Source organism: Pipistrellus hanaki (genome assembly GCF_964339955.1).
Source record: "Pipistrellus hanaki genome assembly, chromosome: 4".
Taxonomy (NCBI): Eukaryota; Metazoa; Chordata; class Mammalia; order Chiroptera; family Vespertilionidae; genus Pipistrellus; species Pipistrellus hanaki.
In genome coordinates this window covers 26,043,123-26,066,749 of record NC_140506.1, presented here as the reverse complement: position 1 = coordinate 26,066,749, position 23,627 = coordinate 26,043,123, and the positions used below count along the sequence as shown (strand labels likewise).

Below are 23,627 nucleotides of genomic sequence, written 5' to 3'. Positions count from 1 at the left end.
TCCTGATTTCTAGCAATTTTTCCCGCGTCCTGCGGCGTTTTAAAAAAGTCCCGATTTTTGTCCCGCCAACACCTGAACAATCTGGTCACCTTAAGCATGGGGGCCTCGAGAGAGCGGACCGTTCCCGGGGAGGCTACTAGGACAGAGGCGCGCACGGAGCGGGAGGACTCTGCCTGCGAGGGGCTGCGCGCGCGCGCCCCCTGCCGCCCCGGGACCGCGCTGCTGGGCGGGGCGGGCTCGTGTGCCGGGGTGGGGCCGTCCCTCCGCGGCCGCAGAGGCTCCGGTCCCCGGGATACGAGAGCCCGCGGCCGCGCTGCCACCGCTCCCGGCCGGGCTTCCCCCGCGGGCGGGCGCGCCGGAGCCTACGCGCAGAGCGGCCCTGGTAAGTGCCCTGCGCGGGCTCCGGGCCCCGCTGCGCGATGGAGGTGCTCCTGGGGAGCCTCCCTGCCACGGGTCCTCCTGCCCCATCCTTCCTTGGACCACCCTCCTCCCACCCCATCCCCAATCTCCAAGCTCTGGGCTCCTATGGGCAGCTTCTCCCTTAAACATAGAATCGGGACTTTTGAGGAAAGGCTGTCCGCTGCCACTGGTCATGGTCCTCAATTCTCCCCACCAGTAGCCCCAGTCCCCACTCCCCCTCCCCCATGAAGCTCCTGCTGGTGACCCACCCGCCCCAGGGCAGTTGGCTTAATTGCCCTTCCATTTTAGCCGTTTCTTTTCAGAAATGGTTTGGGCAGATGTTGGGCTTTGAACCCATGCCCTGAGCCCTCACCAGGGAAGCAGGGCGTAGAAGGCTGGTCTGGGGGACCCCCAGAGCCCGGGTGGCTCAACTCGGGCCCCTGGCACAGCTCGGCCCCTGCTTCCTGGCATGGAGCACTGGGCTGGGTTCTTACACTTGGGAAGGGCGGAAGGGCCCAAGTTCCAGGAATTCGCTCCCTTTCAGTTAGTGGCACCAAGAAAGTTCCCCCTCCTACCCTCCCCAAAGTCTTGGTTTGAGTGGCTGAAAGTCCCAGGTTGTGGATACTTTGTGAGTGACACAAACCCTCGGGGACCTGCCCACCCTAGTATTGACCTCCCCAGTAACCCCGTTGGGAAGGGCTGGTGCTGTTCAGGGTCATAGGTCAGAGGCCTTGGGCCATCAGCCCTTCTTCCCTCCTGTTTCCTGGTTGGTTCCAAGGGTTGGGGCTGGAGGTACTTGTCCCCTGGAAGCATCCAGCAGGCCTCCAGCGGTTAGTGCCATCGTGGGGGCGGGGGAGATGGCTTCTGTGGGACCAGCCATGGGCTCTGGTCCTAAGTGTGTGCCCTGGGCATCTGTCCTCAGGCTCTGGGGACTTGACAGCTGTGAGGTGGACTTCTATCCTGAGGGGACTCTGCAGGGGTCTACTGGCAGAGGCGGCTCCTAAACCTGGCTAACTTCTGCCCACACCAGGCCTGGCTTCTGCAGGTTCCTGGGTGGAAGCCTGTTAGGCAGGGTGAGGAGACCATGTGGTGATGTGCAGACCGTCCCACTGTCAGGCAGGCGCGGCCCTGACCAAGGGGGTTCTGCCGTCTCCTGAGGTGGCCGGAAGTCACCCTATTTTACGGAGCATGATTTTCAGGCACTAACTGGTGAAGTTTGGACCCAGATTGTGTGTGGTTTCTAGCCAGGCTTGGTCCCAGAGCAATGATGCCCTGTGGAAAGAGGGTCGCAGCACTGCTGGGTGCAGAGGAATTTTGTTTGTTGCTTACCTTTATTTTTCTTAAAAGGACAGTTAGTCCTTTTGCCTCTTATAAGAAAAGTTTATGCAAAAGTTCAGCTTTTTCTGAGACACAATCAGCTCAGAGTTTGGTGGGGGACGAAGGTCCACAGCTGGCTCCTCGGGCTCGGTGCACCTGTTGCTCCCCATCTGCAGCCCCCAGCCCCCTGCATGCCTCCACCCCTGCTTGAGGGCCCTGGCCCTGGGCAGCCTCAGGCTACAAGGATCCTGACCCCCAGAGACAGAGAAGGAAGCGGATCCTGGGCTAGGGCCTGCGTCCCTCCTCCAAGGGTTCATTTCTGTGGGAAGGTTGGTTCGATCCTAGTAGGCTTCATCTCTTTGAGGAGAGTGCACGAATATTTAGTAAAACGAAGGAATTACTGCATAGTATCTGCCTCCTATATTTGTGATTCCTAGGCTAGGAATTTGGCACAGATCAGACTCCAAGCTGTGTTACTCAACTGGGACTGGGCTGGGGAGATGGTGGAGGCAACTGTCAGCTCCGATAGCCCCAGTAGAGAGGTACCTGGAGATATATATCTGTTCTTGTTTTTAGGGTCTTCTGAGCACTGATCTGGAGATACTGAGGGAGAATGTGGCTTGGGGGGTGGGTGGGGAGGTAGTGTGCAAGACTGGGAGGAGTCACACAGAGGAACCTGGAGCCTGTCTTAGCTCTGCTGTGGGGAGGAGGGCTTTGGATGGAGAGTGAGGGGGTCAGTGCTGCCCTTCCCTGAGTGTTCCCTGGTCCCCTCTCCATCCTCCTGGGTGTCCCCACCCCATATCCCTGCTCCAAGGCTCAGGCTCATTTGGGGAATGGTTATGCTGTCTCCTTCACCTTGGACCTGGAGGGGTGGCTGAGTTGGTTACCGAGTACCCGGCTCCTCTTGGGTTCAGGGGAACCTCCCTGGCCGGCTCTCCCCCCTGGCTGGCTCAGGATTCTCCTGTTTGAGTGGAAAGGCCTGCAGTTCAGATGGGAGGGTCTTGCATACAGGCCTCCAGCCACCGAGAGCCTGGCCCCGGCACTGGTGAGGCTGAGAAGGCCTGTTCTGAACCATCTGTCCACCTGTTTCTGCTCCAGCCTGTGGCCACCTGGACCCTGTCCCCGCTCACCCACCACAGCCCGTGGCTCAGGGCTCCCTGTTCCCTCCTCAGCACCGCCTCCATCAGCTTAAAACTTGCTTTTGACCTCCAAGCCCCTGCGGCTCCACCGCTCTCCGCTCCCTTCTGAGCAGCTCCCTGCAGGTGTTTCTGTCTCTGGCAGCGATTTCTCCCCTGCCATACCCTTTTGATCTTACCATTCCAGAAATTTTATTTATATTTGAATATAAATTTGGGTTCTACATTTTTGGAGGTGAAATTCACACACATATAAAATGAACCATTTAAAAATGTATACAATTCAGTGGCATTCATTCAGTATATTGCCAACGTCGTGCAATTACCACCACTGTCTAATTCCAAAATATTTTCTTCACCCCAAATGGGAACTCTGTACCCATTAGCACTCACTCCCCAGTCCTCCCTCCAGCCCCTGGCAACCATGAATCTATTTCCTGTCTCCATGGATTTGCCTGTTCTGGACATGTCATATCAATGGAGTCAATGTGTGCCCTTTCAAGTCTGCCTTCTTTCACATAGCGTCACGTTTTCAAGGTTCACCCATGTTATACAACAGAACTCCATTCTTCTTCTGGCCGAGTCCCATTCCACTCTCTGGAGAGCACACCTTGTTTATCCACCCCCCAGGTGATGGGCATTGGGTTGCTTCCCCTTTCTGGCTCCTGTGAATATGAGGCCGTGAGCAATTGTGTGCCAGGTTTTCAGTTCTCTTGGACACCCACCTGGGAGTGGGGTTGCTGGGTCATATGGTGACTCTGTGTTTAGCTTTTTGAGGAAATATCACACTGTGTTGCACAGCAGCCACACCATTTTACATTCCCATTGGCAGTGCACGAAGGTCCCAATTGCTCTACAGCCTCTGTAAGACTTGTTTGAGTATAGCCATCCCAGTGGTATGACATGGTATCTTATAGCGGATTTGATTTACATTTCCCCAGGGACTGATGGTGCTTAGCATCTTTTCATGTGTTTGTTTACTATTTCTATATTTTCTTTGGGGAAAAAAAAAACATGTATTAAAATGCTTTGCCCACTTTTAAGTTGGATTGTTTGTCTTCTTGTTGTTGAGTGGTAGGAGTTCTTTGTATAGTGTGAATACTAGACCCTCATCAGTTATATGATTGGCAAATGTTTTTTCCCCCATTCTGTGGTCTGTGTTTTCACTTTTTTGATAGTATTCTTTAAAGCACAAGTCTTCATTTTGATGAAGTCCGATTTGTCTATTTTTTTTTTTCTTTTCTTACTTGTGCTTTTGATAACACTTCTAAGAATCCATTGCCAAATGTAAGGTCATGAAGATATAGCCCTATGTTTTCTTCAAGAGTTTTATAGTTTAACTCTTACACTTTGGTCTTTTAACTAATTTTGCTTAATTTTTTGTATATGCTGTCAGATAGGAGTCCATCTTCATTCTCGGGCCTGTGACTTCCCGTTGTCCAGGCACCATTGTGAAGGAGACTGTCCTTTCCCCGTCCAATGGCCTTCGCATCCTGGCTGAAACTCAATCGACTGCAGTATGCCTATTTGTATGGCACATGTCCTCTCTTTTTAGTGCTTTGAAAAGTTATGGATCTTTTCACATCTTTTACAAAAGTGGGCACAGTTTTATAATGAGCCCAATTTGCTCTTCAGTTAGCATAGATGGCCATCCACTCATATTAGCTGGCCCAGCTCCATTCAGACACCACTCTGCTCCCCCTTTGTAGAAGCAAACCCCTGACCTATCATTTCTTTCATATGTGTTTTAGCACGTATCTCTGAAATAGGTGCACTTTAAAAAACTAGCTTTTGCTGAAACCGGTTTGGCTCAGTGGATAGAGCGTCAGCCTTCGGACTCAAGTCAAGGGCATGTACCTTGGTTGTGGGAACATCCCCAGTAGGGGGTGTACAGGAGGCAGTGGATGGATGTTTCTAACTCTCTATCCCTCTCCCTTCCTCTCTGTGAAAAATCAATAAAATATATTTCAAAAAATTAGCTTTTTATATCCTTAATCTTTTTGTGTGTGATTTGAGAGCCTTAAATATAAAGCAATTCTAGCTCCAACACTGAACTAATTGCAAGGTGGAAAGAGAACCCCAAGGGTTCTCCAGGCCTGAGCAAGTCGAGGAGTCAACTTGGATGTGAAAGACCCTCTGGAACCCTGGGTTCAAGTCTCCTTGGAGAAGGTGTTGTTCAGCCCCCCGAATGGTGACATTCACTGGGTCCCAGCCTCTGGCCATGGTGAGCAGAAGCAAACAGAAAGATCAGAAGCACTAGAACCCACAGCCCCTCACTTTTGAACATGGTGCTAACTTCAAAGAAGAAATGCCTGAGGGGTGCAGTCCATTCATGAAGACCAGGCAGGGAGGATGAGTGTGGAGCCTGGAGGCTTCCTTCTACCCCTTGAGGGGCACTGTAGGACCCTTACCCCCCACCAATCCCCCTCCCGGCCTTTGTGCTGTCCTTGCCACACCCTTGACATTTACATGTATTATACTACAAACCCATGATACAGTGTTATCATTGTTTTTAAACAGTCCATTATCTTCTAAAGATATTTAATAGCAGGAACAAATCCGAGCTTTGTGTTCCATTCTGTGTTCCATGTTACCATCTGGTATCAGTTTCCTTTGGCCTGAAGACACCCTTTCACATTTCTTCTAGTTGGGTCATCTGGGTTCTTTCAGCTTTCACATGTCCGAAGCAATCTTTATTTCACCTTCATTTCTGAAAGGTATTTTCGCAGGGTGTTGAATTCTAGGTCTGAGTGTTTTTTCTCTCCATGCTTTCAGGCCAGTGCCCCACTGCCGTCCCGCATGCATGTTTCTGACGAGGTATCTGCTGTCACTCTCGCTGTTGTTTCTCTGCGCAATGACTGTTGTAAAGATTATTCTATTTATAGCTGATTATTTGATTGTCATTGTGCCCAGTGTCATTTTCTTCATGGACGGGCTCTTCATGAGGGATATTGGTCTGTAGTTTTCTCTTCTAGAAATGTCTTTGCTTTTGGTATCAGAGTGATAACTGAACTTATAAATGAGTTGGCAATGAGTTGGTTATTTTTCATTTTCTGCCAGAGGTCGCAGAGAATTGGTATTATTTATTCCTTAAATTGGTAGAATTTGCCAGTGAAACCATTGTTTTTGGAATAGACACAGGACTAAACATGCTATCTATTCTTTTCTTGAGTGACTTTTGGTAGCTTGTGATTTTCAAGGAATTCGTCTATTTAACCTAAATTGTTGGATTTGTGGGTATAGTGTGTGTGTTGGTCCACTCGGGCTCCATAACAAAACACTGTAGACTGGGCAGATTACACAATGGAAATCTATTTCTCATGGTTCTGGAGGCTGGAATCCAACATCCGGGTGCCATCTGATTTGGTTTCCAGTGAGAGCCTCTTTTTGGCTGGCAGATGGCCACCTTCACATGGTAAAGAGAGAGTTCTTTTTCTTCTTACCCGGGTAACAAGAAACCTTAGTGACCTCTTGAAAAGCATTGTCTCCAATAGAGTCAAATGGAGGATTAGGGCTTCAACATATTGATTTGGGGTGGGGTGAGGCACAACTAAGTTCATAGCAGTATTCTCTTCTTTTCCTTTTAGTGTATGTGGGGTCTATAGTGATGTTCCTTCTTTCATTCCTCATATTAGTAATTTGTGTGTCTCTGTTCCTTGATCATTCTGGCTATAGGTTTACCAAATTTGTTGATCTTTAGAAGGAACCAGCTTTTGTTTTCATTGATTTTTCGCTATGTTTCTATTTAAATGTCACTGATTTTCCCCCCTCTTTATTATTCCCATCTTTTTGCTTGATTTGGATTTCTTTTATTCTAGTTATGTATAGGGGAAGCTTGGATTACTGATTTGAGACATTGTTTCCTAATATAAATGGTTAATGCTGTCAGTTTACATCAAAGTAAAGTACTGCTCAGCTTATAACCTATAAAGTGTGATATGTTGTATTTTCATTTAGTCCAAAAGACTTTCAAATTTCTTTGAGACTTCCTCTTTGACCTATGGTTATTAAGACATGGGTTGCTTTCCAAACATTTTGGAATTTTTTATGTATTTCCTATTTTAATTCCATAATTGTCAGCAAATATACTTTATATCATTTCTATTCTTTGAAATTTGTTTTAATTCCCAGAATTTAATCTATCTTGATTGATAGGATGGTACTCTGCTGCTGTTGGATGGAGTGTTCTGTAAGTTCCAGTTGGTTCATGTCTGTTGTTTGGATGTTCCGAAGCCTTTTGGTTTTGTTTACTCACTGTTTTAATTACTGAGAGAGCAGTGTTGATGAATTATCTTTTTATGTATTTTGAAGTATCCATGTTGTTAGGTGAACACACATTTGGGATTGCTGTGTCTTCTTGGAAAACAGAACCATCTGTCATCATGTGATATCCCTTTTTGTCCCTCGGAATATCCCTTTAAAAAAAAAAAAAAAAAATATATATATATATATATATATATATATATATATATATATATATATATATATATAATTGATTTTTTTTTTTTTACAGAGAGAAAGGGAGAGAGGTAGATAGTTAGAAACATCGATGAGAGAGAAACATTGATCAGCTGCCTCCTGAACACCCCCTACTGAGGATGTGTCCGAAACCAAGGTACAGGCCCTTGACCAGAATCAAACCTGGGACCTTTCAGTTCGCAGGTGGACGCTTGATCCACTGAGCCAAACCGGTTTTGGAAGAATATCCCTTTTTTTAAAGTCTACTTTGTCAGATACTCATGCAGCCTCTTTTGATGAGTGTTTGCATGCTGTTTTTTTCTTTTTCTTTTTTTTATCCATTTACTGTACCTGCTGATGTCATTGTATTTACAGTGCGTTGCGTGTATTTGAAGTGGATCCATAACACACACCTGATGTTCTCAGGGCACTTTCTGCACAGGCCTCCTCTTCCAGGTTGCAGGCGCTTGAGGCCAGCTGAGGGCTCCTGACCTCCTCTCTATATCTGTGGGCCCAGACCTGGCATTTGAGTGGACACTACACAGGAGTGGTCACATCCCCAGGATGTGAGGCCTCAGACATCCTCACTGTGCAGAAGCCTGAAGTGATTGGCAAGCTGGCCAGCCTCAGGGCACAGACAGTGTGACCGCCCCTCAGGGCCACTGCTTGGATTGGGGCGCCTGTGTCCAGCGGCGCTGGTGGGGACTGGCGGGTTTGGTCAGCTGGGCTTAGGAGTTAGTGGCCAAAGTGGAAGCCCCACACTGTGGCCTAAGGGACAGATTTTACACAGGAAAGAGGAAGCCCATTGGCCCAGAATTTCAGAGTCATTAGTGGGAGGATGGGAAGAGGAAGAAGACCCACCACAGAGGCCACCGAGAGAGGACACGCAGCCTTGGGCCTGCACGGAGCCCGCACGAAGCCCTCCGCTGTGCCCCGGCTGTGAGTCCTGCTCATGGGTCCACGTGGATCGGCCTCTGCGTCCTGAGGGCAGTCCTAGTACGTTTGTCCACAGTAAGGCTTTCCGAGGAGGCAGGAGCAGGAGCACAGGGCTGCTCAATGGAGGGGTTCAGCGATGCCAGGCTGGGGAATGGGATGCTTCCCGTTGAAGGGGTGATGTTGCCGGGGCGCACTGAGCGAGAGGAGGCACGGGCAGCACGGGCTTGTCTGGAAGCGCCATGGGCTGTCTCCCTCCGGTGGTGATGGAGGCATCGGGACCTCCGTACAGCAGGTTCAGGGCAGCAATGACACCTAGATCCCAGCACAGGGGCCTGAGCTGACACTGCTGCCTTCGGTGGTACAGGGAGTTGGGTGGGCCCTGGGGCCTCTTCACCATGACCAACCAGGTGTTCCCTTTTCTTCCAGGCCCAAGATGATCCCGCCGGGGGAGTGCATGTATGCCGGGAGGAAGAGGAGGAAGCCCATCCAGAAACAGTAACGTATTACCTTCTTTTTCTGCTGTTTGTCACTGATGAAGGGGAACGCGTGTACACTTTCGCTGGCAAAGTGAATTCCAGGAGAGGTTTTGGTCACGACGCCCTGAGGGATGGAGGGGCCTGCGGAGGCCTGGCAGGGCGTGCCCACTGGCCCGGCAGCAGGAGGCCGTCACTGCCCTCCGGTGGCTGGCCCCTGACATGGAGCCTCCGGCAGCTGCTCTCTGACGTTGACGAAGGGGCGGTGAGGGCCCCGTGACGCTGCGATGTCACCCCTGTCAGTGGTGACACACAACCCCCTGTGTGCCCTAGTGACCCCCTGTCCTCAGTTAGGACCCACCCAGGGCTCCTTGGAGAGCCTCATCACAGATGGAAGGAGTGGGGGTGGGGGCGCTCATCCTCCCTGCCTGGGGCTTCCGGAACCCCCACCACAGGCGGCTCCAGGCCCCCTCCCACCACATCCCCCCTGCTCAGTCCCTCCGCCTGCCTGTGGCTGGCCCCGCGGAGCCTGGGCCATGGAGATGTGAGGTCTGTGGTAGCTGCGGGAATAACAGGGCTTAGGGGGTGCCCTGCTGGGGGTCAGCAGAGAGTGGCATTCCCCATGGTCCACAGTCTATCTCTGCTCCTGCAACAGGGGTCCTGCAGGTGTCCACCATCGGCTGAGGCTCTGTGTGAGTGTAATACAGCTGTGTGTGTGTGTGCAATACAGCTGTTAGTGTGTGTAATACAGCTGTGTGCGCATGGGTATAACATGGTTCTGAGTGACTATGCATGTGCATGGACTGTGTGTGAGGGTGCACACCTTCAGCAGTCTGTGTGGGTCTGTGTTCTTGGACCTCCCCCTGGCCTTCGGCAGCTGCAGGATTCTGTGTGAGGTTCTCAGCAATGTGGCTCCGCAGCCCCAAGGAGAGGCAGCAAAGGCCTGTGAGGCTGGACTTTGACAAGTAGGTTTGCCATCTGAGTCTGTCGTGTGGCCGCTGTGGCCTCAGGGCACCACAGGCCTTAAAGGGAGTGGGTGCCAGAAGCATAGCACGGCCTGGTCTGCAGGGGAAGGCGGTCAGAGGATGGAGAGATGCGCACCTGAGTGAGGGCCTCCAGCCAGCATCCCTGGGGCAGTCGCAGGTTATTAGCTTGCAAGAAGGTAAACCAAGGCCCAGCCCAATGTGCACACTCATGCCTGACGTGGGGCTGCTCAGTCAACGGTGTGGGCGTCTGTGACACTGGCAGGTCCCCAAACTGCCCCCATTCAAGATGTGCCTCTCCCCCAGCAGGGCATGTGGTTCAGACTTTGGTATTTGTGTGCTTTAGTCACAAGTGAGGTTTAAGAGACATTGTGTTTCCATCTCTGTGAACTGTGTTGGTAACTTTTGCTCATTTTTCTGTTAAGTTGTTCGTGTTTCTGTGATTCTTGATCCTTAGGAATTTGTCTATCAGGGAGACTAATTCTCGAGTGTGTTTCAAATACTTTGCCCCAGTTTTAATTTAGTTATGGTGTCCTTTGCCATGCAGAAAAAATTTAATTTTTATGAAGTTGAATGCATTCATCTTTTTCCTTTGTGGTTAATTTTATATCATCATTAGAAATGTTTCATGTTTACAAGAGACTTTTGCAAATATTTCTTCTCAACTTTTATGGATTCCTTTAAAAAAAAAAGTTTGAGTGCTGTTCTTAACACTGTTATTGAATAATCAATCCTTTCCTCACTGATGTAAGTGGCATTTTAGACTCGCATTCAAGCTCATGGGGAGCAGCTGGGTGTGTGCCTGCGTGCCGAGCATCTCCACAGGGACACGTTCCAGGAAACTGGGGGCCAGACGACTTCTGTTTTTGATGTTTGGATGCAGGGCGCCCAAGCCCACAGCCCTTCCTTGGGTGTGAGCTACACCCCTGCATTTCAGCGGTGGCCCCGGCCTCCTTGCCAGGCCAGAGGGCTGTGGGGCTTTGGTTCCACAGGTGGGTGATGGGTGATGGGTCTGTGGGTGCCCATCTTTCTCCGGGAAGGGGTGGGTGAGAAAGTCGTGGGGCATGGGGTGGACAGAGGAGATAGCATTTGCCTGGACTCACGAGTGTCTGGCTCCTGGGCAGAACCTGCTCCTCAGAGACTTACTTGGGGCTGGATGCAGAGAATGGACCTGGGTGCTGTTAGGTCCCAAGGGCTTCTGGGAGCAGCGGGGTGACACTTTGAGCTCCCGGGGGAGTGAGCAGTGGGCCTTCCCTTCTGTTGTCTGCATTTTCCATCTTTATTGGGCTATCACTGAAGTAGCTTCAACTGCATGGATTTAGAGTGCACCGTCCAGCCCCAGCTGGTTTGGCTCAGTGGCTAGAGCGTCTGCCTGAGGACTGAAGGGTCCTGGGTTCAATTCCCATCAAGGGCACATGCCAGGTTGTGGGTTTGATCCCCAGTAGGGGGCGTGCAGGAGGCAGCTAATCAATGATTCTCATCACTGGTGTTTCTATCTCTCTCTCCCTCTCCTCTCCTCTCTGAAATAAATAAAAATATATTAAAATATAAATTTTAAAGTGCACTGTCCGATCGGTTTTAATCTACATAAACACCCATGGAAACATCACCGAAACTAAGGTCACAGACAGGCCTGTCACACTCCCAGAGTCTCCCTGTCATGCCTTCCTGTACCTCGTCCTGGCAGCCTCAGATGTCTCTTTCCCGCAGACTGGTCTGCATCTCTTGGAGGTTTCTATAGAGGTACCCACACGCTCCTTCCCTGGGCAGACGGCTTTGAGATTCCTACGTGGTTTCTGCATCAGTGTCCTGCCCCAGACGGGAACCCCACGTCCGCTGATTCACGTGCAGATGGACACCCAGGCCGGGCCCAGTGCGGGGCCTTTGTGACTAAAGCTGCTGTGAACGTTAACCGTGTGCGCATCTTGGTGTGGATGTGCTTTTACTTCCCTTGAATAATACCTGGGAGTGGAATTGCTGAGTCATATCGGGGGTGAGTGTTTTGCTTCTTAAGAAACCACCACACTGTTTCCGAAGCAGTTGCACTGTTTACATCTCGGCGGCAGTCCTGGCTGCTCTGCCCTCTGTCCCCGACTGGGACACGGTCCCCTTGGCGTCAGCCATTCTGCTGTGGTGCTCACCCTGCCTCCTCTCAGGGACTGCGGGTGGGGAGGACCTTATTCGCCAGCCACACACCTTCTCTGGTGAAGTGTCTGCTTACATAACGGGCCTGTCGTACCGGGTTGTCTTTTACTGAGCTGTAGCATTTCTTTACGTGTTCTGGGTACAAGCTCTTGTGAATGTCATTTTTCCTATCTAGGGTTTCCCTTCGATCTTTGTAAGGGTGACCTTCAGAAGACATTTAAGCATTGTTAATGAAGGTCAATTCATCATTTTTTAAATTTTATTTTATGACTTTGTGTGTGTGTTCTAAACGTCTGGGACCACCCCAAGGCCACTGAGATTTTCTCACGTCTTTTCTTATAAAGTTATACTGCAGGAGGTAGATTCAGGTCTGTGATCTGTTTTGAGTTAATTGTGGGGTGTAGTGTGAGGTAAGGGTTGATGTTCATTTGTTTTCATGGGTGTCCAGTTAATCAGCACCATTTATTAAAAGGACTTTTCTTTCCCTATTAAATTGCCTTAGTATCTTTATCAAATGAGTTGCCCAAATATATGTGCGTCTGTTGCTAGACTATTTCGTTCCATTATATTTCTATCTTGTCTCTAGTATCAAATCATTGGGAATATCATAGCTTTAGAGAAGATTTAAAATCAATAGGATAAGTCCTCCAACCTCGTTCCTCTTTTTTTAATGGGTTGTTCTAGGTCCTTTTCATTTCTATGCAAATTTAGAAAAAACTTAGCAATTTCTGTACAAAGGCCTGTTGGAATTTTGATTGCATCACATTGAATCTATAGATCAGCTTAGGGGAGCATTGCCACCTTAACAATATAGAGTCTTCTAATCTATGAACATGGTATTTCTTTTCAGTTTCTTGGGTCTTTTAAATCTTTTCTCGGCAATAGTTTATGGTTTCAGTTTAGGTGTCTGGGATGTCTTTTGCTAGATTTATTCTAAGAAGTTCACATTTTTGATGTCATTGCTTCCTTTGTAACTCTCCTTCTATCTGAGCTGGCCAGGGCTCCTCCTGTAATCTACCACCTGCAGTACAACTTTGTAAGAAAAAACGTGAGAAAATCTCAGTGGCCTTGGGGTGGTTCCAGATACAAAGTCATAAAAGAAAAAATTTGATGAATTGACCTTCATTAAGCTGGTGGTGCAGGGTCCCCTTTGCTTTCTGCTGAGTCTCTGTCTTCAGGGTTTGGCGCATCCTCCACATGCCCTTACCCCATCTGTTCTCACCCACTTGGATGTGGGATGGGAAGTTCCCGGCCCTCGGAGCTGGGGTGGCGTGGAGGAAGTGCATCAGGGGAGCCAGGTGTTCTGAAGGAACAGAGTGATGATTGCCAAGCTCTTCAGATACCCATTTCTTCAGCCTGACCCCCAGGTGCCCCATGGAGGTGGGGTGGGGGTGGGAGAATAGTCATGCTTAGCTCATTCTCAGATACATGCTTTCTGGGGAGACAGGTGGGCAACTGCTCCCCCAGGTCTACACAGAGGTGAGATTTAATCCTGGGCTTCCTGCCCATTACATGGCACTTCTCCTCTTCTCTGACCCCACACCTGCCCATGATGCTGCCCTATCTCTGGGGTCACCTCAGGAGTCTTTCAAGTGCCAGTCCACATTGGAGACTGCTCGATCTATCCCCAAGTCTCTTGTGTACTTAGGTTGTGGCTACTGGTGCGAGTAACTTTGGGGCAGGGGCCTTATTAAGACAAGAAAGAAAGAAGAAAGGAAGGAAGGAAGGAAGGAAGGAAGGAAGGAAGGAAGGAAGGAAGAAAGAAAGAAAGAAAGAAAGAAAGAGGGGGGAAGGGAGGGAGGGAGGAAAGAAGGAAGGAAGGAAGAGAAAGGAAGGGCAGAAAATGAAAAAGATAACCAAAGATATAAGAGAAAATATTTAAAAATTATATATCTACTAAGGGACTTATATGTAGAATCTATAAAGACTGCCTACAACTCAACAATAAAAAGACAAATAACCCAATTAAAAACCGACAAAGGAATTGAATAAATATTTCCCAAAGAAGATACACAAATTGCCAACAAACACATGAACAGATGCTCAACATTACTGCTCACTAAGGGCAAGCAAACCACAGCACACTGAGATACTACTTCACACCCATGAGAATGTCTGTTAGAATGAAACGGAAAATCACAAGTGTGGGCATGACGTGGAACGGCCGAGACCCTCCTGCTGGGGATGTGAAGTGGTGTGGCCCCATGGGAACAGTTTGGAAGTTTTTCAAAAAGTTAATCACAGAATTACATATCAAGCCAGTTACTCCACTGCTGGGTTTGTGCCCAAAGGAACTGAGCACACATGTGGAAACTGGGACACGGATGTCCGTGCAGCATGTTCACCATACCCACCCGCGGGTGTGACTCAGATCCCCCCTGGGCTGGCGAGGGGATAAACTAAGCGTGGTAAATCCATGCGGAGGAACATTATTCAGTCTTAAAAAGAACAAAGTTCCGATAAATCCTACACCACGGATGACTCTTAAATACATGATGTTCAGTGAAAGAAGCCAGACACGAAGTCTCACATTGTATGGTTCCATTTATGTGAAATGTCCCAAACAGGCAGATGCATGGAGACGGAGAGCAGATGGCCGTAAGTCAGCTGGTTTAATGTATGAATTATATCTCAACCAGAAAAGTGACTCTGGGTTTGGGGCTGCAGGTCCTGCCATGGGTCTTAAGGCCGAGGCCCTCAGGCAGCACGGGGGACAGCTTTGTAGACAGAACAAAAAGGACGGACTGTTTAAGGCCCACTTTCCATGTGCTTACAAGTGAACACACTTAGGAAAATAGGAACTTCTGGACAAGAGACTCCAGCCTCTAGAGGCAGAGAGAGCCCGTGGGGGGGTGGGAGCGGGGAGGCTGGGGTAAGGGATAGGGGAGTCAGGGGGTCAACCCTGGAGCCTGCGCCCCTCCCAGCAGCCTTAGCTGCCATTTAGGGTCAGAAGGCTTCCTGTGGCGAGATTTAGGAAGAACAAGGGGGAGAAGCTGTTCTGTGAGATGGGAAATGGGGTCAGAAGAAGGGCACTGTCATTCTGGGGACCAGAAGGGCAGATGAGGGCGGTCACTGTGAGGCAGGTGGGGGACTGGGGTGAGGGAGGGTGGACAAGGGACACCCCCTGAGGGGCCAGCTGGTCTATTCCGGGACAAGGGGAGAAAGCAGCCAGGGCCCTGCCTGCCGGCACGGAGGCACAGGCCTTGACTTCAGCTTGACTTCAGGCCTTGGAGGGGTGGGTGGGACAGCGCACGGTGCCCCCGGTCCTCGTTATCCTCCCCTCACTCCCTTCCAGCCCCTCTGTGTAGAGGAGAAACTGAGGCCCAGAGAGGCCACCCGTACCTGGGCTGCAGGGCCAGAAATCCAGGTCTGAAGAAGGCCATGTGCTCAGACCCAGGATTGACGGAGAGAGGCTGAGCAGATACAGCCTAGAGCTGGCCACCTTTCTCCCACTTCTGGGAACATTAGCACAGAGAGTTCAGGAACCACGCTGGACTCACACAGCCTGCCCCGAGCCACGTGCTCAGGCTACCTGCTCTTCGTCTCTCTGTTCCTTCCCTCCCCGTCATGAGATGGAGTCACGGAGGTGGAGTTTCAGATTCTTAGCACGAACCTTTTCAGGAATGGGTGAGTGCTAGTTGGTTTCAGCACTTTTCCCCCCCTGGTGGCAGCTCCGTTTTGAAGCAGGGACAGGTTTCCACCCGTGTGGCCCATGGACTTGGGTGGAGTCACCCCCATCTGACTGGCTGTTTCCCCACAGGAAACCTTCTGTGGGGGCTGAGAAGTCGAACCCTTCCAAGCGGCACCGAGACCGCCTCAACGCTGAGCTGGACCACCTGGCCAGCCTGCTGCCCTTCCCGCCCGACGTGGTCTCCAAGCTGGACAAGCTCTCGGTGCTGCGTCTCAGCGTCAGCTACCTCAGGGTGAAGAGCTTCTTCCAAGGTAGGACTCTCACCGGTGCCCAGCGGCGCCCGGCTGGGTCTCACCTGGGTCTCACCTGGGTTCCCCCTCTTTGCTGGATGGACAGTTTGCGCCTCATGTCCTGTGTGACCATTTGGAGGAGGACTCGCTGACGGCCGAACCAGACGGCTCTGGTGGAAGGGGCAGAGCCGGTTCCCCCCTCTTGGCATCTCTCCCTGCCAGGCCTTGGGGCTTCCTCACAACCCCAGGGCTCCCAGGACCCGGCCGATCTGCTTCGTATCCTGCCACTGACTGGAGTGAGCTGGATGGCTGGCCTCCTGTGGGTGCTTGGCTGTCCTGGGTGCCTGAGGTGCTCCCCACACCGGTGCTCCAGGTCCTGCTCATTGCCCAGAGGGCCTGGCTCAGCTCCTGAGAAAGAAATGTGCTTGTCACCTACCTTAAAACCCGTGGCTGCCACTGCCAGTGAACTTGGTACAAAATCATGAACTTATGGTGTTTCTTCAGGAGCAGGAAAGGTCAGTGTCTCAGCGGGCACGTGTGGACAACAGGGAGAGGTGGGGACTGCAGCAAACGGTAGGGGTCCTGCTCTGCCTGCCCCCACTTTTGTGTTTCTTTGTGCCACTCAACAACATGCCTTGGGCCGCAGTGAGCGTGGGTAGGAGGTGAGGGCTGAGGCCTGGGCCTGTGTGAACCAGGTCTTCCTACTCTGCACAGTTGTGGGAGCAGTTTGTACTGAGGTGTATCTGGGGTGAGACTCAGCCCCTGCCCACTGATAGCTTTCTCTGCTCTTTCTGGAGATGGGGGTGGGGCAGTTTTCCTGAGGTCTCAGCTCTTCCCGCCATGCACTCCAGCTGGACAGCATCACCGATCCCTCCTCCATAGGCCCGTTGGCCTTCATTTTCCCTCTCGGAGCAGGAGCCCCAAGTCCTCTGGCCCCTGCTGGTCTCTGAGGGCCCCACTCTGCGTGTGAGACCACTGCACGGGTGGTCTCGGCTCCTCCCACTCGTCTCTGTTCCCACTCTGCTCCGGGACGTGGACCCCTTGGTGGTGGTGTGGGGCTGATACTGAGCCACTCTGAGATGTCCCGTCATGGAAGGGCAGCCGTGCACACAGGCTGTGTGGCATGGGATGTGCTGAGCTGGGCGTGGTCCCGTGTGCTGGTGGCTCAGGTATGGGCCATTGCCCGGGGCTCCTCTGAGGTGTCCCTGCATTCCCGTGCCTCCCCAGGCCACTGCCTGAGCCCACCCCACACTCATGCCCGGGGACCCCTTCGACAGGCACGTGGGCTGAGATATCGCAGCCCGGCCCCCTCTTCTCTGTGAGCACCCCAAGGTCCCCGGAGAAGCAGCTACAGCGGGTTCCCATCTCCAACCTTCATAGCTGCCTGGGTCCTGGGTTCTCTCCCTGGTGCTGGGCCCACATGCAGGATTGTCTGAGTTGAATCTGATTCTCCTTCGCGGTGTCCACAGCGTCAGGCTCATGTCCTGTCTGACCCCGGAAGTGCCTTTGTTTCCTTACATTTCGGGTTACTGGTTGCCCTGAAACCTTGGGTCTCCCATGAACCCACAGAAACTTGCAAACTTGAACATTTCTCTCGGTGCTTTGTTGTGAGGAGGTGGGGAGATGGGCTTGAGGTGTCTGTATTCCAATCAGAAGCTGAAAGTGATGTCCATTCAAGTGGTCTCGAATCACACTCCTTTCAAAGGTAAAAATCAGCAGTCTCCCGCCAGTGGGGCCTCCAAGGGAACTGGAGAGAGTGTGGCTCCAGTCCTGTGTGGGCTTGGCACTGGCCGCCAGGTCCGGGGGCTTGGAGGGGACCCGGTGTGGCAGCTTTCTGACTTGGAGTCAGGGCCCTATCCCTTCAGGGAGGAGGGTCTGTCGTGAGCATGTGTGACCACTGCCACGGGGGTCCTTGTAAAGGGTGTTGGCTGTGGGGACGCCGGAGAGGGTGCCCGAATAGCATTAACACTCAGCATTGTCCCTTGACCCTGCAATAGCCCTGGCTGGCCCCAGGGCACTGGAGTTGAACACGCGAATATGTTAGCAGCAGGAATCTCTGAATGGGTACATTCCAGGGATTTTGTTTCACTTTCCAGGGACTTAAATTTCCTACTGAAATGTACCAATTTTATGAACAGGAAAAACTCAGATGTGTGAAATGGCCGAGAAAACGTTCGCAGCGCTGCTGCCGTCTAGGTGTGGGGCTCCCGGCTCCTTATCCTGGACCCCGCTGAGCTGGGGCTGCTGGGTAGATAGTCCAGTAATTGTTAAAATCCAGTTAGTCCAGTGACTGTTAAAATCGTCACATCGTTCCTCATGTCTGAGTGTTATAGCCACACATTGCACAGTAATTAATACAGTTGAGGCTGAGCAGACTGCGGGGGCTGGGGAGCACTGCCAGGCAGCACAGGAAGCCTGCTGTGGGAACAGGGACGGAAAGAAGGAGTTGCATCTCATCGGAAAAGCTGCCTGACTCTGAGAACCGGGTCAGTAGAAGTTACTGTGCCCTGACTGCTGGGCTGTGTTCACGGAGCTGAGAGTCCCTGGAGGGAGCACCCGGGAAGCCCTGCAGACGCAGAGCATGTGCTGCAGGCACTCGCCATCCCTCAGGACCCTCTGCCTGGCCTGATGCTGTGGGGGGCACGTGCCCATGTCCCGGTGCCCGAGTCTCCCTTCACCAAGGCCCTGTCCCCTCACCAGGCCCCAGCCCCACACCTGGTGCTGAGGTCAGTTTGCTGCGGTGACCAGGAGCCTTATCAGGTTGTGCAGGACTACTGTGCTTTTCCAGGAGAGCTGTGATGTGATGAAGAAGTGGAGGAAGAATGAGAGAGCACCATTGCACGGGGCACCAGACCCGCCTCTGGGAAGCAGCAACTGGGCTGTTTGGACAGCTCAGGCGGGTTTGGGGCTGCCCAGTGGGGTGGTCAGTTCACCCTCCTCCCCTAGCACACCCATGAAGACCAGACCATGGGAGGGACGGATCACTTCCTGTCTGGACCAGTCCAGCTGTGCCCAGCCTGGCCAGGGTTGGCAGTCTTTGAAAAGACTGCTGTTCCCAGGAGTTCAGACGACTGCTCAGGTGTCCACCTGATGCCTAGTTTTTAACCAGAAGCTGTGTGACAGTCCCATCTCCCAGCCGACCCCACAGCCCCCAGGGGTGCAGGCCCCCCGCCTGAGCCTGGGGGGCAGCTCCCTGTACCGCTGCAGGCCGGCCTGGCTCCAAAGCGCACAGAGATGCCGTGGGAGCGTGACCCTGTCACCACCGAGTGAGATGACCAACCTGATCCCGCCAGCGCATCTTTTCTAGCAAGGATTCCCAAGGTGTACATTTTAGAGACAATTCTAAATGCTTTCCAGAATTCATTTCCACTGAGGAGCTAGAAAAAAAGTCAAGCTATAAAAATTGGATCTTAATCTGTGCTTTCTGACTCAGAAATGGGTGAATTAATTTCATTACAGCTTCTATAAAAAGTCACCTTTGGGAAGGACATGAACTGGAAAGTCTCATCTTCAAAGGGTAACAATGACCTGAAAATTTCCAGTAATGTTTAGTGTTGACTTTGATGAATTTTTAAAAGGCAGCGGGATTACTTTACTTTATTTTACTGTTTATTTTTTTACGCAGAGCAAAGGGCCGGTGCTTCTCCGCCTGTACCCAAGAGCAGAGTTTTCCACTCGTAAATCTCACCATTCACCCGAGGGACCATGTGGGGGAAGGTGGGTAGAGGAGGAGCCTGAAGACCCCCTAGGTGGGGCTGGAGTGTGGTGGGGTTCCTTCCAGGACGTGTGGCCCCTGAATGTGCGGGTCCAAGAAGCCCCTCACCCGAGTCACTTAGGCTGAGCGGTCAATTAGGCCACCCTCCCTGACAATCTCATTCGGGAGAAGGACAAGTGCCGCCCAGCAGGGAGGAGCAGCTCGCACAGATGACAGAGGGTCCAGTATCCACGCAGGGCTGGCACGTCGACGGTGTCCCCAGCGAGTCACACAGACGGGAGCGTCGTTGGGGGTCACAGACGTGTGCTCCTGATCCGGGGAGAGAAGTGCCAAGGAGAGGGGGTCAATTGCAGTGCACACAGCCGAGAAGAGAAAGATGACAAAATCTGGAGATTCTTCCCGTTGTGACAACACGGTCTCCCCATTCTGCACGGACCCTGTGGTTGAAACTGGCCGTCTGTCCCTTTGATTCTTTGTGCTCAGCCTCTAGCACCCAATTCCACACACGCCTGTCCTGGATCCCTGACCGGATGGCCCTGGTTCCCTAGGCACCTGGGCTGGATGGGTCTGCTTCACCCCCATTGTAGGTGGGCAGGTCCAGAAGCTATTCAGCCCTGCCTATGTCCCCTGGATCGCACTGTAGTTGGCGCCTGTTTTGTCTTGGGGGCCTCAGCTCAAATTAGACCGAAAGAGTTCTGCATTAACAAACTGTTTTAATGCAAGCGAACAGAAGAGCTGTAGTCCCACCCCCTGGCAGTCAGAGTCTAGCAGAGATGTAACCAGTCAGTCCTCCTGCTTACCAGTGTGAGAGCCCAAAATACAAGAAAAGATGGAAAATTAGGGAATACTCAGAGAACAAACGAAGTGAAGCTGAGAACCCAAGGAGAACTTCATCAAAGAAGACTGTGAAGGAAGGGAATTCCAGGTGGTGGATCTGAGATGCCAGGAGAGAGGAAGATGAGAAGGTACTAATTATGGGTACATCAGGCCCCAATTATACAAAGCAATACTACTAATACATTGTAAGAACAAAGAGAAATAAATTCCAGCCATAAGAGCATATATATTTGGAGCAGGAGATTTGTGTTAGTCCAACAATTCTTGTATTAGTTACCTTTGGAGGTCGATTAGCTAATTATAAAATTTCCATGATAATTATCAAGATAAGCAAAATAGGATTCAACTTTCAAACTACTGGAGAGAAAAAAAAAATGGAATGAGAAATATTTTCCAAAAGAAAAGACAAAAAAGGAGGAAAAATATATATGAAAAGGGTAGAGCAAATAGAAAGCACAAAATTCTAAGCATGTCACAAATTACAGAAAATGTAAGTGGACCAAGCATGCCAACTAGCAGTCTGGGGTTACAATGGTGGACAGCTGTGTGTGTTCAGAGAGGCCACAGGACAGGGCAGTGAGAGGATGGAGAAATGCTAACCAGAAGAAATTGGATGAAACCCATTAATGTAAAAAAAAAAATCAATTTTGGGGTAACAAATATTACTGGAAATCATGTGTCCTATATAATGATTAGAACATTCATTTCATCAAGGAGATAAAATAATTTTAAATCTGTGTGCTTCTAATAACCTAACCTCAAAAATCAAAACAAAAATCAACAGAACTATAGGGGAAAATAATACATGAATTCATTGTCAGAGAGAAAGAGGTTAAATAATTCTATCAGTATTTAATCAAATAGATAAAAATCAGTAAAGATTATAAGCTATTTGAACAATGCAAAATAAGTTTAATCTAATGGGTATACATAAACCACTATAGTCTGAAACTGCAGAATTTACAAGCCCACATGAAACTTGTAAATGTATTGAAAACAGATTGGTAAATAAAGCAAGACTCAATAAATTTCAAAAGACAAAATCAATAATACATGGTAAGGCCTCAATTCAATTATGCTGGAAATCAATAATGAAAAGATAACTTGAAAAACCTCATATTTGGAAATTAACACTCTTGCAAATAACTCATAGTTTCTTTCAAAGAAGAAAGTGTGGTGGAATTTAGAAAATATTTACAAATCAAAATGTGTGGGATACAACTTACACAGTACTTAGAAATAAATAACCTTAAGTGTTTATATAAAAGAAAGCTGAAAATTTATGGCCTAAGCATTCAGTTTAGTAGTTTTGATTTTAGAAAAGCATAATAAACAAAAAGACATTCAATGAAAGCAAATAATAAAGGAAGATGTTCATGAAATAGAAAAGAAACATACAATAGAGTTATCTTTTAAAGATCTAATGAGACTAATGATGGAGGAAAGAGAGAGTGTTAGGAATGTTCAGGGACACAATAGTAGAAGATGCATATATTTCAAAGATACTTTGAGGCTACCATGAACAAATTCATGCCAATAAATTTGAAAACATAAACGAGTAAAAGCCTAGAAATACAGTTTATTAAAATTGATTGAAGAAGAAGTAGAAAACCTTAATAGTCATATGACCATTCAAGAAGCAGAATAGTTATAATTCTTCCATGGAGGTAATCTAAGCCCAGATGGTTTTAAAGCAATTTCCACCAAATACTGAATCCTGTGGGGTTGAGTTGAGTTGGAGTTGCAGGTATTGATGTGAAATCATGGATTTTGACATCTGTGGATATAGACATAAATATGTGTGCATAAAATGTTAGTATGTTCTAGCTCTGTCCACTGACGAGGTCTGGGAGCAGTGACACCAGTTTCAGTGGGCACAAGTCACATTCAGACCTTGGTATAGAGACACCATTTGTTAAAAAGGAGCAAGGGTGTGTTTTCTTTGTTGTTGTTGTGGTGGTGGTGGTGGTGGTGTGTGTGTCTCCTTCCAGAGTTGGAGCAGGGAAAGTACAAGAGAAGCTTAGAACATTCAGGCCAGAAAGCAAGGCTGTGTTCAGATTGTCATGGGGATGTTGTGGGACACAGAGGCATCAGAAGGGGCTGCACTAGCCACATCTGGAGCAATTGCAACATTAACGAGAGTAAGGATAATAATGGACTTAACCCAGTGAATAAAACAGGATTCAATAAGTCCACACCGATCAGAGAAAGCTCCTCCTTATAGCAAACTGATGACTAATAGACAGGAGACAGGATTCTGGACAGAGGACTCTAGAAGAGGTGAATTATAAACTCACCACTTGGTAACCATTGTAATAACAATTCAGGCAAGAAACATCAACAATGCTAAAATTAGCACTTCAAAGTGGGGTGAGAAGTGGGATTTTCATAGTCTTGGCCTATCTCCCAACAATATACAAATGAATTACCAAAGTAAAAAACTTAGAATGGAGAACCCCAGCACACACTGTCCTAAGTGATCAAATTTGACCCCATCAATAATGGAATAGCTGACATCATGCATGAGAAGAGCACACGGCTACTTCTGTCACATTCCTACTGAAGATGAATAATCTTTTTGTAAAGAGAAGTTTGAGAATAGCCAGCACTTTCCTCATAGCCACCAACCATCTCACCAGTGAGCAGAGGTGGGTAGTTAAGCAGGAGCAGGCTAGCGGGCAGCTCTGGCTGTGAGGACTGGGTGTAGCCCTGGCAGGAGGGGGTGCCATGAAGATGGGTCCCCCGCTTCTCCTGACAACCCGGACACCTGTAGTTTTCTTACAGCCACACCCCCGCTGGTCGCTCTGCTCCTCCAGGTCTTTTCATCAATTCAGCCTGTATCTGTCCAGGGTAAAGTATGCGTGACTGATAGAACCTGTAGTGACATGTGATTGATTTGTGAGGAAATTGAAGGTTGATGATGACTGACAGGCCAACTTCAAGTCAGAGTTACTTGCAAACCTGGGTACCTGGAGGCTCAGCCTCCAGTTTTTACTTTATGAACTTACTATGACTTCACTATACATTCATGACTCACGAATCAGAGGCTCGCTGACAGCTGAGCTGGGCACTCCTCTAACTCCAGAGCGCCGGCCTGGGGGTGAGCGGCTCTAGGACTGCAGTCCGCTGGGGCTGCACTGAGGACGCCTTGTGGGGCTGTCCCTCCAGGCTCTGTCCCATCTGAGCTCCACCCAGGATTCCCTCACTGTCGTGCTGTGAGGTACTGGGTCCTGGCTCATGCACCTCGTCTTCACACCCACACATTGTGCAGTTACTAATGGAATAAATATTCGAATTTTTAAAAGCA

At 49.8% G+C, this 23,627-nt stretch overlaps 1 protein-coding gene across 2 annotated transcripts in view; it reads left to right on the top strand.

Moving 5' to 3' along the window:
• Window positions 1-276: 276 nt before the first annotated feature.
• The window catches only part of AHRR (aryl hydrocarbon receptor repressor), a 68,055-nt gene continuing 44,704 nt past the window's right edge, over window positions 277-23,627 (top strand). For both annotated transcript variants that reach the window (XM_084880609.1, XM_084880608.1), the window contains exons 1-3: window positions 277-382; window positions 8,673-8,741; window positions 15,608-15,789. In XM_084880609.1, coding sequence (XP_084736735.1) covers window positions 8,680-8,741; window positions 15,608-15,789 — 244 coding nt within the window. In that variant the 5' untranslated portion in view covers window positions 277-382; window positions 8,673-8,679. The remainder of the gene's footprint in view (window positions 383-8,672; window positions 8,742-15,607; window positions 15,790-23,627) is intronic.